The following is a 19048-nucleotide window of genomic DNA, read 5'->3' as shown; positions in this document are numbered from 1 at the left end:
GTATATTACAGTGGTGGAGTATATGTAAGCAAAACTTTTTTGTCTGCACTTTCACACATTGTTGTCTTGCATCAGTAACTTGATACAGTAATCTGCTTTCAGTAGTAATGGGGGTGTTGGGAACCTTTCTTTTAGTACCATGGAAGCAGCATTGGGTGTTGGATGGGGTCATGAACAACCTTTTAATGTAGAGGGCAATTTCAATTCATTATTCCCACACAGACCTCTGCTGAAATACTCCAGTTCTCTGCCTATGACCAGTATGTAGAAAGCTGAAGCTTTTAAGTAAATGTTAAAAGGATGTTTGACGTGATTTTACGGATAATTTCGACACATATTTAAGATTATTGATAAATGTTAAGTCCTATATTGAAAATACGTGTAACTGTAAGAAGGTTAGTGAGTGGCTGTTTAAATGCTCATAATAGCGGTATGCTTAAATGTCCACATTATTAATGAAGACTTTTTTTTTCTTTATGTGGTTTGATCTTTAATCATTTTTCAAAATGTTTTACTTTCAGAGACCCATGATGGTGTTCAGGATATGGCTTGTGATACATTTATTAAAATTGCCCAGAAATGTCGTAGACACTTTGTGCAGGTACAAGTTGGAGAAGTGATGCCTTTCATTGATGAAATTTTGAATAACATCAACACAATCATATGTGATCTTCAGCCACAGCAAGTACGATATACTGACTTTCCATCTTTTTATTAAAATGACCGTATCCATATGACAGTTGCATTCGTTACCATTATAGAAACACAGTGCCCTAATGAAGGGGAAATCTGCATGAGTCGCACTGCAATTACCTTCCTGTATGTGATTGGGAGCAGATCATGTACGACAGAATTTTTATATTTGTTTTTGTGTGGCATGCTCTTTTGTATGTCCCATTCTTTAGTTAATGTTTATCAATGGAGATTGCATGGCTGTGTACTTGATTTTATGCACCAATTGTGTTCAAATACTTTTGGCCATGTAATGTAGCTAGGATTTGGCTTTTTGGATATTATTTTAAAAATATTAAAGGGTCGGGACTGCTGCATCAGTGTATCAGTGTAATTCTTTATTTTATTCGAGTGGGTAGAGTGCTTTTCATTTGTTTTTCAGCTATATCATGGTACATTTTAAAACTAATTGAATATTTAATTCTAGGTTCATACATTCTATGAAGCTGTTGGTTATATGATTGGTGCACAGACTGACCAAGCTGTACAGGAACACTTGATAGAAAAATACATGCTTCTACCTAATCAAGTATGGGACAGCATTATACAGCAAGCAACAAAAGTAAGTAAAACTACATTATACATTGAATGAAAATACTATACTGATATCTGTTCAAATAGGTGAAGTGCAATGTTGGCCCTTTCATTCAGCCAACCCAAATGGGAAAAAACTACGCACCAGTCTGGTGCTGGTTGTAAAATGTGTGTTTAAAATCTACCCTCTTGATAGTTCCTGTCAGGATGCAAGGTATAACATAAGAAGCTGGGGTTTGTACAGGGAGTTTCTTTACATTCATATGTTATAGTGTGTGGCAGTGAGTCACATCATCAGATGATGTGCTGTCAGATGTCCTGTCTGTTAACCACTACAGTTATTCAACTGGGGGGAAGTGCCTAGGACTTCATTGGTGGAGCTCTTTGCCAAGTATTGTGTGCTTATCTCTAACCCCCATTCTCCCCCCACCCCCACATTATGTAAAGTCTCTTTGCCCACTGGACGATATCAGAATGCATTGATTCAGATCGAGGTCTGCAAGTTATGAGTCAGTTGATTCTGGCAGGGTTTGGGGGTATAAAATGTGGTGTAAAACTGGGACTGACAGCTAGTCTTGCAGTATGTAACATACATCTGGAGACAACCATGACTGAATTTGGCTTAAATGTGATTGGGAACTATTTGATGGTTCACAGAGTTGTCACATTTCTAAATCAATCTATCTTCTTATGAAGGCAGTGCTCAAAGTAGGTTCTGAGATTTAAACAGCAAAGTACAGTGGTTCTCTTGTTAATGTCCTCTTGTGACAGCAGGACTAAACACTGCGCTACATTTTTTCTGTGAATAAAACTAATAGTATAGCACCTTGGACTGCTCGCTGTCACCAAGTTGGAATGCTTTTTCAACTTAGGTAGCCTTGTCATTTTAAGCTTCCTTGCTACTGGTTTTTAAGCATCTATTTTCATGATGGAATGCCTGCTAATACTTTCTATTCCTAACTGATGCAATTTGTCGGTGCTTGTCACATTGCACTCCCTTACTTGAGCAACCAATGGTTGCCAGAACTTAGGTTCTCCATTATCACCTTGGTGTATAAAGTGACCTGAGACCACTTTGTACCTTTGGCATTAGGGGGACCCCTTGAGTGTCTTATTTTAGTTCTCTTTTCAGATACATTGTGATGTTACAGTTTACACTTGCTTTTTGATGTTAAGTTGCTGGAGAATCTTTAGGTGGTAAAGGCTATGGCCTGAGTATTCAGGTCTTGTAATAAAGGTAGAAAGGCAAACCGCTACAAGGTATGTGAGCTGGCCTGGCTAATAGCAGTCACTGCTTAACACTAGAATTACCAGAGCCTACGAAAAAACTCGTAGATCCGGCCCACCTTAAATCGCTTCTTAAATCCGTTCACACCTCTCCGCCAGCATCCTTTGTCCTCTAAATGTGCTGATAAAAGACAAGCTGCCAGCAGCCGGCTATTCCATCCCCCCACCGACTTAGAACGTAAGCAAACTTTTGCCAGCTCATGCCTTGATTGTTTATCTGGGAGTGAAGTGGAGTTTTACAGTGGAAATAATAGATCGTTATTTGGAAGACACGCATGAAATGCGTGTTCAGTTTCTAAAGTAATCTGTGTAAACACATTGTTAAAACAGAAACTTTTTCATATTTTAGTAATAAATGTTACAAAATGTAGTAGGCATCAACTATAGAATGTGCAAAGCCCGAGTTCCAAAGATCAAATAAACACTTTCACAAAAGCTTCAAGGATGACACAACAGCTTCCGTGGCGTAGCGCGCTAAGATTTGCCTCTTAGCGCAGAGCAGCTTTTCCTTGCCTCACAGACCTGAGTTCGATTCCCCGCTGGGGATGAAGCGTTGCTTTTTTTTCTTTTCTTTTAAACCTCAAATGGACATAAAATTTATAAATTGGTATGCACTGTCAGTTACTGAGATCGTTATATTTTCATGTGGGATGCTCCTTTTAAAATATTTTTTTTAACAATTGAGACTGCAATTAACAGGAACAACTGTCCTTATAACTTAACAGAGCACTGCGTAATAGAGAGACAGACAGGCAGAAATATATAAATAAACAGGGAAGCCACATGTACTGAAAGAAAAAAAGATTTTTCGTAGGCTCTGGTAATTCTAGTGTTAATTATGTCTAAGTACAGGCTTCTTTAACTTCCTTAGCATTATCCCTGGAAATATGAGCCAAAAAGTTTGGATTTTTTAACATGAAGAAATGGTGTGTAACAGAAACATGTATATACCAAAATGTCATCATAAATAAAGTATGAAAGGTATGTGTAGTGTTCTGTGTTGTAATGATGCAGCCCAGTTCACATCATTCTCATTATCGCTCCGTTTGAATAATGGTTCAGCTTTAGTTTTTCTAAAACTGGCTTTACGGTTTTTCCTTTGCCATTTGTGTTTTTGTTTGAAGACAAAGCCTCAATTATGAATATTGATAAGTTATAACATTATCATGAAGGGGCACGCCTCATACATTCAGAATTTTTTTGGCAGCATAAAATTATTTTTGCCATTAGAAGGCAGTGAAATACTGTCCAGAGAGTTCATTTGGCTTAACACTGATCATTTAACTCGTCTAGATTCCGACTCTAGCTTAACCGTAATAAGAGTTCTGAATTCAAGTCGCACTTGGGGGTTAACACCAAGGAACTTTAAACATTTTCGAAAGTGCTACTTATGTTTCCTCTGGTTACATTTTAAGTAAAATGTAATTAGATTTTTGTAATTTTGTGACAAATAAACAAAAATAGAGGAATTGAGAAGTGGGAGAATACTTTTTCACAGTACTGTAAATTTCTTCTGAGGTATGATCTTCACTGTAGGGCAGTTTGGGTGTGTTACAGCATTCATGTTTCCGTTATGTTTTATATCTGCAGCAGATAATTCTGCAAAGGCCTTCAGTCTTTTTTTACTTTTATACACATTAAGTTGCATATTATCAGGTACTAACAAAGAAAAATAGCTAGTGGACTGCTACTGAAGCTTACTTTGCAACCAGTTTCTTAGCCTTTGGCAATTGAATTAAGTTCATGCATCTCTATTAATGTAAATAATCACTATAGTTTCAAACTTTAAAGTCTATAAAGGCAAAAATGCCGTAAAATAAAAAGTTTAAGATTTTATCTTAAATCTAAATTGCTTGAATACACCTAGTTAACTTTGTCTACAGTTTCTTGTATGTAACCCAGCATTATAGGATTATTAATTCTGGATATTTTCATTTTCTTAATACTTGTGAGGAGGTATTCTTTCTATTAATATGTGCATATGTATGTATGCATGTTAACAAAATAAAGCACGTACCAATGGCGCAGTACAAGACTCGCCCTAACCCACACTCCCACCCCCCCAACCCCCACAATTACTACTTTTCAGGTAATGGTCCAATTATGTATGTTTTTGCTGTTTATTTATATATATATATATATATATATATATATATATATATATATATATATATATATATATCAGTCCATCTCTGTTCTTTCTGCGGATATACAGTATAGTAGAATTATTTTATTTGCTGGATAAAATGTTAGTTTTGCTTTGCTATTAATTGTGGGACATTTAAGCTGATTAAATGTGTTTTATGGATGCAATCTCTAGCTGCCTATTTTAAACCCAGTGTAGAACAGTTGAAATGTCTTCTATTTGATTGGAATAAGAAAAGGTAGCGGAGTACTTTGCTTTTTTTTTTTTTTTTTTTTTTAAATCTGTAAATCATGTGTTTTTTTGTTTAAACAGAATGTGGATATTCTGAAAGACCCGGAAACAGTGAAGCAGCTTGGAAGTATCCTCAAAACAAATGTCCGGGCATGTAAAGCTGTTGGTCATCCTTTTGTAATTCAGCTTGGCCGGATCTACTTGGATATGCTTAATGTATATAAGTGCCTCAGTGAAAATATTTCAGCAGCTATTCAGACAAATGGTAATATATTTGCTTTTGCTGAATGAAACACTATTTGTCTTAAAGTTTTACTTATCTGTTTTAATGCTTTTTTTTTAAGCAAGAGATCTACTGAAAGGAAACTAGAAAGGAAACTCAAATCTTGTGTATTTTCATATTGCAAATCAATCCACTCCACTGCTTTGTGAACAGATACTTTTTCAATTTGTGATGGGCCATTTAATGTAAACTAATAAAGCTCCTAAAAACTGTTGCATACTTTTTCATGAAGCAAACTCAAAAATGGATACTTGCGTAGAACTGTCAAGTTAGCCAAAAAATGAGGCTTGAATATTAAAAATAAGTAAATATTCAAACTTGGGTTCACAGTTCTTGGTGGTGCATATACATTGTACATGTAATTTTATACTTTATTATTATGGTGAAGGTAGGGTTGGTGGCAGAAATACAAAAACCACTCCATCTAAGCAGGAAACCAATCATATTACCACCTGGGAAACCGTTCTGTGGAATTTTGATGGTTCTTATATTTACATATGTGCACCCTATAAAAAAAAAGGCCACCTTGTCTTCAGTCTAGGACTGATGGCTGAGTGAACAAATCCTTGTAAGTGAATACAGCAGCCTTCAACCAAAGTAAAGCTTGAAAACTGAGCCCTTCACACAAAAAAGGATTCTCTGTGCATATGAAGTGATTTGATCATAAAGAAAGTAGAACTAGACACAACTTGGCATTGACTGTAATGTATATATAAAGCAAAGGCAAGATTGACAGTGATTTGCCAAAATACACAACATACAGGCATTGTTTTTTCATAGCTATGCAGATTTTTGATCCTTGAGACCAGAAAACACAAATTCCATCTCTCTCTTTTATGAAAGTCGAGACACTATGAGTCTGTTCATGTTCTCACAAATGACGTAACTGAATGTACTAAATGTTGCATTGTAATTATCATTTAATTATTTTCTCCTCATAATTTAATATAGTATACATTTTGATATCAGTAATATAGTATTTTCAGGCAATTAACAAATAATATACAATCAAAATATTACAAATTCAAATCATATGCATACCATAGGCTGATCTATTTGTTAAAAATGCAACCAGTGGAAGGGTAGGTAGGTGGTGCAGGATGCCCATTGAGTGCTGCAGACGGGAGCCAGTCGTCAAGGAATAATAAAGATTAAACTAAATGGGGTCTTTTTTTCTCCTACAGATGCAGCAAAAAATGTAATAAAAGTGACCTGAATATTTTAATTACACCTCATTGTTATAGGCATTATGAATGAAGCCAGCACTCTTGTATGGAGACACCAAGTGTTGGCTGAGGTAGCTAAATGTAAATTGCTGACACTGAAAACTCTTTTAACGTGGGGGTTTAAATTGTTGTAATGTCAAATCATTATGACAGATATTTTTCCATTTTCATTAGTGAGAGCATTTTGGCATAATCCAGTGACTGGGCATTTAAGGTTTAATAGTGTAAAAGAAAATAATCAGGTATGGAATGTAGTTTTTTTAAATCTGCTCCACCACTTATAGGTCAAAAAACAGCACTGGGGTAGAAAAAGCTGTCATGTATTATGAAGGGGTATGGCAATAAATTTTATTGTTGAAGGATCACAAGCTAACCAGAATTTCGAAAGGTTGATCGCAGAAGTGATGTGCAATCAGATGCGCAAAATACACTGTACTGCAGCATTGCATAATTTGTCTGGACTAACACAATGCCAAAATTAGTGCAAGATGCAATAAAATGACAGTTTCATTCAAATATCAGCTTTTGCCTTTAAATAAAACCTTTTTCAATTAAATATTCAAATAGCGACATTCTGTCAGACTTGTACTTGAGTATACAGTCACTATTTTGTGTGTGTGTATATATAATTAACAGTATAAAGGCTGTCATTGAAGTTTAAATGTTTCATGTGGGGGGATTTGCAGAAGTTTTAAAGTGAAATTTGTAGATTTATTTTGACATAAAATGTATTGTTTCTAGTAGGTAAAACACAAATTCTTATCTCACAGTTCTATTTAAATCAAAATAATTGATCCATGTTTCCACTTTATTTTTTAACCTTTTAAATGTTCATTTGTATGTTCATCCTCTGTTGTTGGACTGCATAGCATCTCTAGACTACTTCAGACTGTCCAGGAGCATCCTTGCACACAATCACACAAGTGCAACTTTAACATTTTCTTTTCAGATAACACAACATCATAACTTCAACTACCTAATTGTGAATTTCCCCTTGGGATTAATAAAGTCTCTCTCTCTCTCTCTCTCTCTCTCTCTCTCTCTCTCTCTCTCTCTCTCTCTCTCTCTCTCTCTCTCTCTCTCTCTCTCTCTCTCTCTCTCGTATTCCAGAAGCAATGGTCTTGTACCTCTTTCATAGTTGAAATGCTACAGAAAAGGGCTTTTTTTTCCCCCTCACTTGAAGTGTTTGGATATTAGAGTACAAAGATAATTTAAATGCTTATCCCTAATTTTCACAAGTTGCAATGCAATTCTATAAATTGCTTTCATCTAAAATAACTGTGCCAATTCATTTTAATTATTTCACTTGGAAGAAGCAGTGAAATTATCTCTCTTTAATAAGATAAACTCCATTTGACTTTTAAAATAGATGTAAACCCCATAATCTTGGATTGAAAGGTTATTTTCATACTGGAAAATCTAACATTTTAGATACACAATATTTGTTCCGTAATGTGTGTTTTTGTTTGTTTGTATATAAATGGGAAGGTTGACAATTAACTTTGCATCTCTTAGTGAAATAAAACGTCTAATTAATTCACTATCATCTGTACTAATTTGTTTTGTGCAGTATTTTGTGTCTGAAACAACTTAGTGAAGAGAATGTGTTTTATAATGTAACATCAATCAATCAGCATACCAAACCTAAAACAGTGAACCTCGTTTACCTTGTTTTCCAGTTTTGAAATATTTCTCACTCTGTATTTCAGTAGCATTTATGATTTTACTGGAGTCGTGTAGTGATAATTAACATCCTTGGAGACGCTTTTAACCATTTCTAATAAAACAGATTTAAGCCTCTAGTAAATCAGTGTTAATTTCCAGTTGTCGCTCAGTATTTAACAACTGTTTGGTTGGTTGGTTGGTTTGTTTTTTTACACGTTGCCTAATTATTCTTCCAAGGCAAACTGTAACTTTATGGAATATTATATTATAGGCAACAGTATCAGATTTCTGTGTTTTTGACACTTACTACTGTTGATTCAAACACTACCCCCATCTATGTGGATGTCTGGTTCCAAGGCTTGAAAATACATGACAGTTCAAATTTTGCAGTCACACTAAATGCAAAGGTAGGGCACCTATAAGTAAAGGAATGAAAAAGTAGAAGTGAGACACAATGTTTGCTGCCAGTATTAACCAGATATGATATTAAAGACATCAGTGCATCATGAACAATCACTGCAAACCTCACAGAAGTATGATGTGCTGAATTAATGTTTTTAGGTTTGTTGTCTCTCAGGGCTTCTGTTATTTTGACTTCATGGGCTATTCGAGTTTGAGGACCCTGTATCTTAATATTGTTGTACCGTTGCATCAATATTTATTCTTGCATAGGGTTTGTTGTTAACCTCACCTGTAATTTCATTCTGTCATTAATCCTAATTTATAATGCATGCCAGTATAGCCTTAAAAACCTGCAACTCATTCAAATACGTAATTGCATATGACTGCTTATCGAAGGAACCTAGATTAATTACGTGGAAGCTAATGCTTAGTCCCCTAATTCAGTGTCCTAAAACAAGGGCCCCTTCTGAAAAATCTAGTCTTGATTAACTAACATCATATACAGATCCTTTGGGATCTTTTCATGAGTTGTCATTGTTCATCATTTAAAAAAGGTAAATGCTAACTTTAGCACAAATCAAGCAAATTTACATTTTCTATACAGAGTGGTTGATACAACAATTAGTTATCTACAAATTAATTTAGTTTTTTTTTTTTTGTTTTTTTTTTATTATTACGTGAACAGGTGAAATGGTTACCAAGCAACCATTAATAAGAAGTATGCGAACAGTAAAAAGAGAAACTCTGAAACTGATATCTGGATGGGTGAGCAGGTCTAATGATCCTCAAATGGTAAGTCCATATCTGCTACAATGTATTGTAGATATTGTCTATCACCTGTCTTCTTTCTAATTGTATTGCAGCTGCCAAATAACTATTTCACCTTTACATACACATTTTGAGGAAAATTTCAAATACAGATTACATTTAATTCATATCTTCCTTTTGCTTTACACATGTTCAACAATGTGGTCAACACACAGTAAGATATTTTATCTGAAATTTTAGTAATGTGCTTATTTACATGGTGCTACCTTTAACATAAAGCAATTAAACTTCAAGTTATCACTCTTCTGCCACTCTGATATTCAATGTATTATGAAACCTTCTTTCTTAATTAATATAGAGATGTCTGCACTATTTTAGTTGGCCATTTTCCAATCCCACTTTATTCAGTACATGGTCAATAGTTACCAAACTAACGGGGACAAAACATGTTAAGCTTGAATGGATTCGGTTTGGACTCTTGGAACATAAAAAGTGTCACTCTTTTAAATATTTAATCTTTAATTTAGCATACAGTGATACTCGGCTGATATGTTCTTTAGTTACATTTCTTAATGTTATTAGTTCAGTAAGAAATGTCTTTGACTCATCTGTATACATATCAAGCACTGTGCTCTGTGGAACTGAAGTTTTCAGCAGTTTTTCTCATAAGTGGAAAAAGTATCATTTACTAAAAATAAAAACAAATGTCTAAAATCTGTTAATAAATGAAAACGAAAACAAAAAGCAGAATTAGTTTTTATTTTTAATTTTCACCACAGTTGCATTCACATTATGCACAAAGATGAGTGTGTATAGTTGTTGGTGTATTCATTAAAACCTCCTGATAGTATAGACGAGAACCAATTTTCACATGTGCAAGTACTTCTCTCTGCAGCCACTGAATTATGCCCTTAACTTTCATACTCTATGGATTTTGTTGGACATTTTCATCTATCGTTCAGAACTGTTGGGCCAATAGTTATTTAATGAGATATTTTGTTTTCATATTGATAGTATTATTCTGTATCAAGATAACCAGAATTGTGCCTTTATATTTTATTAAACAATTGGAGAACAACCTTCCAAATGACTTTAGGAGGATTAGAAACAAAAGGTGCAATCCTGATTCTGAATTGATGACTAAAAAAAACTAGCTCACCCATGCACAAGAGATTTTTTGATCCCAGAACATCTGCGTAAGCAAAAGATCTGATGTCTCTAAGGAAAGAAAAAAAAGCACATTACCTGCTTGGTGGTATTTCAGTCTTAACACCAAATGAATGCAGTGAAGCTGCCGATTCTAGTAATTGTTTGTCAGCTGTGGAAAAAGAGTATTGATAAACAGCAATAAATCAAAATTAATAGAGCATCTGAGAGCTGTACACCCTGTGCAGTACAGTTAAATGAACATCCGCACAAAGTCTTCAAGTTGAGGAGAACCTTCTTTTCCTCCTCCTCCTTTTCTCAGGGTCTGCCAGACATTTACCTTGCTTATTTTTTGCTAAAAGAAAACTAATGTCAGATAGCAGGCTTACACTGATGCAGTTAGATGTATTTTTGACCCAAGCTATGCTTTTGTTTCACATATTTGAAAAACGCTTCTTTCAAGAATCTGGTTGAATGGGGATGTTAGTTTACCTAATTCAGATGCATCAGTTAATTTGTGTGTTTAAATAATTATTTGAGCCAATTAGTGTCTCTTGAAGTATTGCATATTATTAAGCCATTTTATTAAATTATTGTGCATGTTGAGGAACTTTATGCACATATTTGTTTTACCTTGCACCTTAAGAGAAATTCTGGTCAAAGTAATGTCTTCTCAATCTTGGTATATATGAATTTGTCACTTGAAATTGTTTTCCAAAGTGAGGTATATTTTATAAATTAAAAAAATACTTTCTCTAGTTTTAAGGCTTTTTATAAAATCACCTATTGACCTATCAAATACATCTACTTTGAAGTGGCAAAGGTTTCAATTTAAAAACACGACTACCATGTTTATGAGGGATCCTTGATTAAAATTTATCAAGGTAAGAATGTTTCTTGCTGTGGCCATCATGGGTGGAGCTATAACATTCCAAGACTGAGCCTCCCACCCCAGTCCATTATATGCTGTGTCTCAGGTTTAACACTAGAATCCCTGAAACCTACAAAAATATTTGTAATGCCGAGCCACCTTGAATTCCATAGCACCTCCTCATCAGCGCCTTTGATTTGCAAATGTGTCGATCAGCACAAGCAGCAAGCGACCTGCTCACCCATCCCCCACTGAGGCAGCTCAAGTCAGACACAAAATTCTCATAGCTGAAGTCTCTTTATCTGGGAGTTAGTTGTCTGGAATTAGGTGTCATTTCATGTGTGTTCTGTGTCTACAATGGTATGTGTAAATGTAGGATAACAGGATTGGCAATGACTTTTCAAGTTGAATTTATTCTCCACTGGCCCTGAAGGGTGCCGCACTGCTGTGGATTAAGAGAAAACTGGTAGTGAAGTGCAGTCTCCTTTTCGAATGGCTGAAATCTCAAAATGGTGGTTTGCTTTTTTCCTTCTTAAAATAGCATGGATACACTGTTTTGCAATGTTTGTAATCTCAAGATGCATATTAGTACTCCCATTTTCTGCTTTAGAAATTGACATATTTTCAAGTTTTTAGGCTTTTTCTATTAGTCATTTTGGAAATCCATAGTCATGTGAAGGGCTTTTTCTTGATGCTGCGTGCTCATTATGCAGTGTGGTAATGCTTTCCCACAAGAGGAAACTGATGCAGTTTTCTCAGTGAAAACTTCACTTGGAAAGCGTACCCACACACAGTCGGCCATCCATATCTGTGGTGGATTGGTTATAGGAACCCCTGTGTATACCGAAATCTGTGGATTCTCAATTTCCTTATATAAAATGGCCTAGTATTTGCATATGATCTACACCCTTCTACCATATACTTTAAATCTTCTGTAGATTACTTATGATTTAATGCAAATGCTTTGAAAGTAGTTATACTGTTTTGTTTAGGGAATAATGACTTGGGCAAGTGACATGCCACTTTTCAAAACCTTAAGATTTATTTCCTCATTCTGAGATGGCACTGTATGCTCCCTCTTATCCTTTAAGGAATTGCTTTGATTACATTTTTTCACCTCATAGAACAGCTGAATATGCCTACAGGTCACTTCATTCACATAGATTCAGTGTAGTGCTTGGTGTGCAGCAAATTGAAGATATTTTTTTATTATTCTCTTAAATATTTTCAGTCTGTGGTTGGTTGAATCTGTGGATATGGAAAAATCTTAGAAAATGTATTTTTAATGTCATAATCAAGTGTAGTAGCTAGGTCCTTGTAGTTTGGTATTTCCAATATTATAGATATTTTCTTATAATTGTGAATATTTTTTTAAAAAATCCATTATCAACCCATCCTTATTAGTCCGTTTTCCTGTCTAGAGTAGAACATGAATGCAGTACCCTAGTCATGTTCCAATAAGTTGTTCTGTAGATTTCATTGGTTGTACCTAACCTTCAGTCACTGATGTCCAGTTAGTTTGCAGTGAGTGGCAGCTTCTTCCAACCTTCAGGAAAAGGCGATTAAAAACATGCCACCTGTTCCTTTAGAAGATCCAGTTAAGTAGTTTGAAAATTAGATTTGTCAAGCTTGACTAGCCAACTTATCTAGCTATAAATTCATTTGTTATTTAGACTTGGGGTGAAAAAAGCACTGATAACTCTATATGCCAGAGGAGGTAGGAATTTCAGCAACCAGCATCTATGACCTTTACCTCCAATTTTTAGAAACCTGTGGCTGTATTTGCTCAGTAGCTTTGCTATTTTAAAAAAAAAAAAGTTTGAAATCTGGTATTTTTGTCCCAAATTTGTTGTTGTAATTACTATCATTGTAATTTGTTATTGTAGTACATGGTAATGTTTAGGTATTAAATCAGTATTAACTAATTGACCCACATTTCTTAATGCATGGACAAAATAAATTGCCTTATTTTACCAACATTCTGACTTTTTGCTACCATAATCACAATAGTGACAGGTTAAGTCAGTGTGTAGAATAAAGTCTATACGGTGCTGTAAACTGATTACGTTACACACGTACAGTTGATTTTAATCGGGTTATTTAGTATCTACTAATAGTATCTAGTTATTTAGTGATCTACGCTTGGCAAAAGTGGTGGTGGACAGCGAGTTTTCCTGTTGGTGCCATACACTCAAGTTTGATTGCTAGGCTAATTAGGGTTTTTATGGAGCTTGCATGTTCTGCCCATGTGTACCTGCACTGAGTGTGCATACTTTCAGAAGATTATTGGAAGTGCGTCATTAAAAAATCTCATTTGCAAAAATTGTTTTAGTCCTGCATGTTGTGGCTTATAGGGAGCTACCCAGGTGAATGGGGGTGTCAGACTTTCTCAGGGCTGAGTCATGTATACATGCCAAGGTAGAAAAAAGATTCAGCAAGGGTCCTGTGATCAATTCAGCATCAGAAATTTATAAATAAAGTATCAGTTTAGTTTTAATCAATTGTTTACTGTATGTACTATTTTTGAAACAAGGTAATCTAGTTGTGTAGAATATTCTTACCTCAGACCTTCATGGACTCTGCCTTAATTCTTAGCCTTGTAACAGTTTGTGTAAGTTGATTGCTCTGCATGAATGTGTCCTGTGAAATACAGGGCTTCTTCAAGGCCTTTTTCATCCCATGACCCCATTCAGGCATTGGGATAATGTTTTCCAAAATGTTTTAGGAGAGCAAAGTCTTTTACATGCTGGTATGCGTGCAACCAGTAGAATGTGTGAACTTCTGCCCTATATTAAGATGTACTGTAATACATGTAACACACATGCAGCAGTAAGGCACTTGTAATACAAAGACATGACATTCTTAAAATGTTAATCAAATATTGCTTATTGAGTGACTGGTTTGAAAAGTTACTATAAAAGATGTATAGTATATGGTACGGTTTGTTGAATTGCAGTATTTATATGTAAAAACTTTCTATTTCTCAGTTATTACTCTTACTATAACAGTATTTAATAAACTAATCAAAAGATGTATCCTCTGAAATATACACTTTCAAAGTTTGGAAACAAGATGACCACCTAGTCCACATCAGCGAGAATCAAGAATAAATATAATGTATGAGTATGCAATGATCTTACTACTCGCATGGAGGATGACACAAATGAAAAGGAAGGTGTTTATGAAATGAAATACCATTCACTGAAATGTGGTGCAATTTAAAGTAAATCTGGGCATACTAGCTATTTGATATATCTTTTTGTTTACACTGGAAGCCTTGCATTGTCACATAACCATGAGAAAATTTTGCTTTGTCACAGATGGTACAATCGTATATTTGATGTAATAAGTTGACAGTTATAAGCATAAATGTCTTATACAGATCATGACAGCTATAAAGAGAACTGTTTTTAGATTTGCAAAACTGTCAGTGTAGACATATTTGGTGACTAAAACAAAGCTAATAAAATGTAAAAAAATAAGAACAATTTTAAACAATCTTAAAACTAGAAAAACACAATTTTTCAGTCAAGTTAGCCAAACTAATTTATGGAAAGCCAGCTGAACAAATGGAAACTCTTCTCAATGAAAAGACCATCACGAAAGTTCAATTGAACTTGTGATGTTAAACCACTAGCCATTTTTCTGAATTTGTTTTAAATATTAAATGTCTAAGTAATAACCATTACCCTTTATTAAGATCATACATAAAGTCAACTCCAGAATGTACAGATAACGTGATTTTAAACCTAGATATTTATTAGCGCTAAACCAAGAACTTGAAGAAACTAATGTAGGAATACAAGCAGAAAACTCTTCGTACTTTTGCAGATCACTTAGTGTTTCACTATGCAGTCCATGAACTCCAAGAGTTAACATGTTCATGAAAATGAATATTAATCATTTTAATAACACTAGTGTAAGAGATGTGGCCATTTAGGAGAAACTTAATGTTAAGTGGTGTGTGTGTTTTTTTGTTTGTTTTTTTGTTTGTTTTTTTGTTTTTCCCACCCCCTATTTCATATCTATACATTCCAAAATATTTAGATTGGTCCTGACTGTTTAATTTGGCACTCTAAACTTTTAACTATTGGCTACATTATTTTTCCACAATGAGTGGATAAAATTTGACAATAGTATTTAGAATGATAAATCTTTTGCTCTCTTTCACATTATTATAGAAGTAATCTTTTTCTTTTAACACCTTAATTTTTTTTCTCCTAAACAATAGGTTGCAGAAAACTTTGTCCCACCACTTTTAGATGCTGTGCTTATTGATTATCAGAGGAATGTACCAGCAGCCAGAGAACCAGAAGTGCTCAGTACTATGGCCACAATTGTGAACAAGTTAGGTGGGCATATTACAGCTGAAATTCCACAGATATTTGATGCAGTCTTTGAATGCACTTTAAATATGATTAACAAGGTAAGGCAATGTTTTATGAAAATTCAAGCCCCTCCTTAACATCATTAATTGCAAAGTTTTCTAACCACTTTATTATGATCAGTTGGTGTCACATTGTTGATGCTAGTTGTGAGAACTGACTGTATATTTTTAAAGTGCACCCTATTTTGATGCTTCACAAGTGTTATTTTTTTACGTAAGCTATCACTTTATTAACTACTTAGTATCTGACTGTTGCATTGTAAGGTTTTGCAAAGCTAACATACAGATTTGAAAATGTGGGTTAAATGTCTTAAGTTTTAATAGATTTTTACAATGTAAATAGATCTTTGGAGTCTACCTGCTCAATGTCAGTAAATTCAGTAATGCTGGATATTTGAAGTTAAAAATGCTCTTTATTCTTCTTAGGATTTCGAGGAATATCCAGAGCATCGAACAAATTTCTTTTTATTGTTACAAGCTGTCAATTCACACTGTTTCCCAGCATTCCTGGCTATTCCTCCTGCACAGTTTAAGTTGGTTTTGGATTCTATAATCTGGGCATTCAAACACACAATGAGGAATGTTGCGGACACTGGTAAGATTTTGAATGAATGCTGGCATCAAGTATGGTTGCATTTTTGTTTTTATTTTAACTCTTAAACTGTGAAAAATGCAATAGTTTAACCTAACAAAGTTGACTATAACGCCAAGAATTATTTATAGGGTCTCAATGTTAATCTCTTGACTAGGTCTACAGATACTTTATACCTTACTTCAGAATGTTGCCCAAGAGGAGGCTGCTGCTCAGAGCTTCTACCAGACTTATTTCTGTGACATCCTTCAGCATATCTTCTCTGTAGTAACGGATACCTCCCATACGGCTGGTAAGCATTGTGATGTTTAATATGAAATGTTTTGATTTTGATACAGTTTCAATTGTGCAGTTCAATTGTTTGGTTTTTTTTTCCAGGGAGAACTTTTTTATATATAATTCAGAATAAAAGTTCCTTTTTAATATTTTTATCAAAATTATTTAAATGTCAATATTTTAAATTGCCGAGTTCAGTGAGCTGTCTATTTTCTTTCCGTGGAATTTCCACCATTCCTTGTGTAATCGTGAGAAGTAAATGCTATATGGATATTCTATTTCCACTTTCAAACATGGTCAGAATTAATACAAAACTGGCTCAATTCCAAGGGTTTTGCCTAGGGGTTATAATTTTGGGTTTATGTTCTCCAAAACATAATCTGAAATTTTTCTGTCCACTAATCAATGTTTTATAAAAGATTTGGTTGTAACACGAAGCTTTAATAGTTTCTAGTCATTTCACTGTTTTATGTTTAGTTATTGCAGTTTACTAGTTAGTTTCTGCATTTTAAAGGCAAATGATACAAACTAACATACATTTATTGCACACATGTCCAACTTAATATTTATACTGTAAATGTATTAAAATATTTGCAAACCAATGTAAAGCACTATTTCTTTTTACTAGTTGTGAAATAAATATACAGATTTATTTTTATTTACTGTTAAATTGTAATTTTTATTAATTTTTAAAATATAAATATAATAGTGAGTCACCAATAGCCTGCTTTATTTTTCGAGAGTATCCTCTAATGAAGAAAGGGAAATACTTTTTAAAAACATTGGGTGTGCAGTATGAAGCATTTTATGTTTCTAGCAATACTAGGAATAATAGATGTGAAAAATTTACTTGTGTGCTGGGGGGGATGTCTTGCTGACTGTTAATGACATTTTCTGCTTTGGCCCTGGGCATTATGAATACTAAATGATAATTTCATATATTGTCAACTACAATCATGTATCAAAAAGGTAAAAATGTCTTTACAATTGATTTGAGTTACAAGTTGCAGGTAGTCTGTTCGCCATTATGGATGCAATGAGAAGTCAAGCAAAATGACACCTTTTATTGGCTAACTGAACAGATTATAACGTTCAGGCTTTAAAGGCAACTCGGGTCCCTCTTTTAGTCTGTTTGAAATACAGAAACTGGTGTTCCCTGTTTTTAATATAGACACTAGGACAGAGACAGCATTGGAAAATCTTAAGTGGCTCATCTTCAATGTAAAAAGTTAACAGACCTCTCCAATATAAGATTCATTTAGCTGCTAAATTTTAGGAGAGGAGAACAATGTATACTCAAGATCTTTTGATGAGATAACTGTCCAATAAAGTCTCTTGAAGTTTTTGATGAGGTTTCCAGACAGTGTGGATCTATAGTTAAATTGTCTGAGTAAGTCAGAGAGATGTAAACAATCCCTGGTCACAAAGCTCTTGTCTCTATTTAGTTAAACAATTTTGTAACATGTTAAATTTTAGCACCAGTTTAACTTCCCGTTCCTTTCTCTTTTGTTGTGTCTTGAAATTGTCCATAAGCGCTGTGACTTTTAAAGTCCTTCTCACAGAGTCCATCGCTGATGAAATGAGCTCCTACAGGAACATCTCCATTGGCCATGCTTAATGTGGAACCTGTGTAAAAATCATTCTTTGACACAGTGTTTGTCCAGTTTCTCCCACATAGAATGCCATGTTGGGCCAGTTTTAACACAGAATTAGGTAGACCACATTAGGTGATTGGCAGTGTGGTATAATTACACAATTCGTATTATAAATTTGAGCACATTTTATATGTTATCTGTAGGCAGGGAGCTATACCATTATCTGTTGGTTCACTCAGGGAGTTTCAGACAATTAGTTGCTGCATTTTTGGTGATTGTTTGTATTCTGCTGAGGGCCTGGAAATGCATCTTTGATATAAAAGCATACACTGGAATAAGGGAAAAACTAAACAAACTCGCAGCATGCACAGTGTACATGCTTTCTCGAGCAATCATTGTGACTTACAGTGATAAATGTATAACTGTTTGAAAGCTTAGCTTTAGCTTTCTTTTACTGGTTAAACATCTGTCTTTTGAAATTGACTAATTACTGAGTGAAAACTTCCTGTATGCTCGGATTAGGCGGTTCAGTGACCATTTTGACAGGTTGTGAAACCAATGGGAAAATTTAGAAATCCAGGAAAATTGTCAACTTAGTGTACTACTAGTTAAAGTAATAATCTTTAAAATTGACCAAAACGTCCGTCTAGGAATGAGTATTATAGATGGCGTTTAGCAATGTGTGTAATCTCTTTAGCACATGTATTGTTCAGTTTGTTACTGCTTTTATGAATATCGGTCAGATGGAGTGGGTTTTGAAGGTGAGGCTCTGTGCTAGAAAAATTATTTGTAAAATGTAGTTGAGTTTCAACATTGTAATATCCAAGAAGATTCTACTGATACTTTGAGATAAACCCAGTATTGGCCCGATTATTATTGGTTGGGCCCTAATCAAAACACACACACA

The 19048-nt window shown here is 34.5% G+C and overlaps 1 protein-coding gene across 2 annotated transcripts in view; it reads left to right on the top strand.

The window, feature by feature from the left end:
• Positions 1-19048, top strand: part of LOC114644471 (exportin-1) — a 163649-nt gene that overhangs the window by 136798 nt on the left and 7803 nt on the right. For both annotated transcript variants that reach the window (XM_051919672.1, XM_051919673.1), the window contains exons 16-22: positions 522-685; positions 1160-1294; positions 5012-5195; positions 9192-9298; positions 15523-15717; positions 16105-16273; positions 16428-16562. In XM_051919672.1, the coding sequence (XP_051775632.1) occupies positions 522-685; positions 1160-1294; positions 5012-5195; positions 9192-9298; positions 15523-15717; positions 16105-16273; positions 16428-16562 (1089 nt within the window). The remainder of the gene's footprint in view (positions 1-521; positions 686-1159; positions 1295-5011; positions 5196-9191; positions 9299-15522; positions 15718-16104; positions 16274-16427; positions 16563-19048) is intronic.

This window comes from Erpetoichthys calabaricus, chromosome 15 (assembly GCF_900747795.2).
Source record: "Erpetoichthys calabaricus chromosome 15, fErpCal1.3, whole genome shotgun sequence".
Lineage (NCBI taxonomy): Eukaryota > Metazoa > Chordata > Cladistia > Polypteriformes > Polypteridae > Erpetoichthys > Erpetoichthys calabaricus.
Note: the sequence above shows the minus strand (reverse complement) of the source record. Positions and strands in the feature narration are given on the sequence as shown.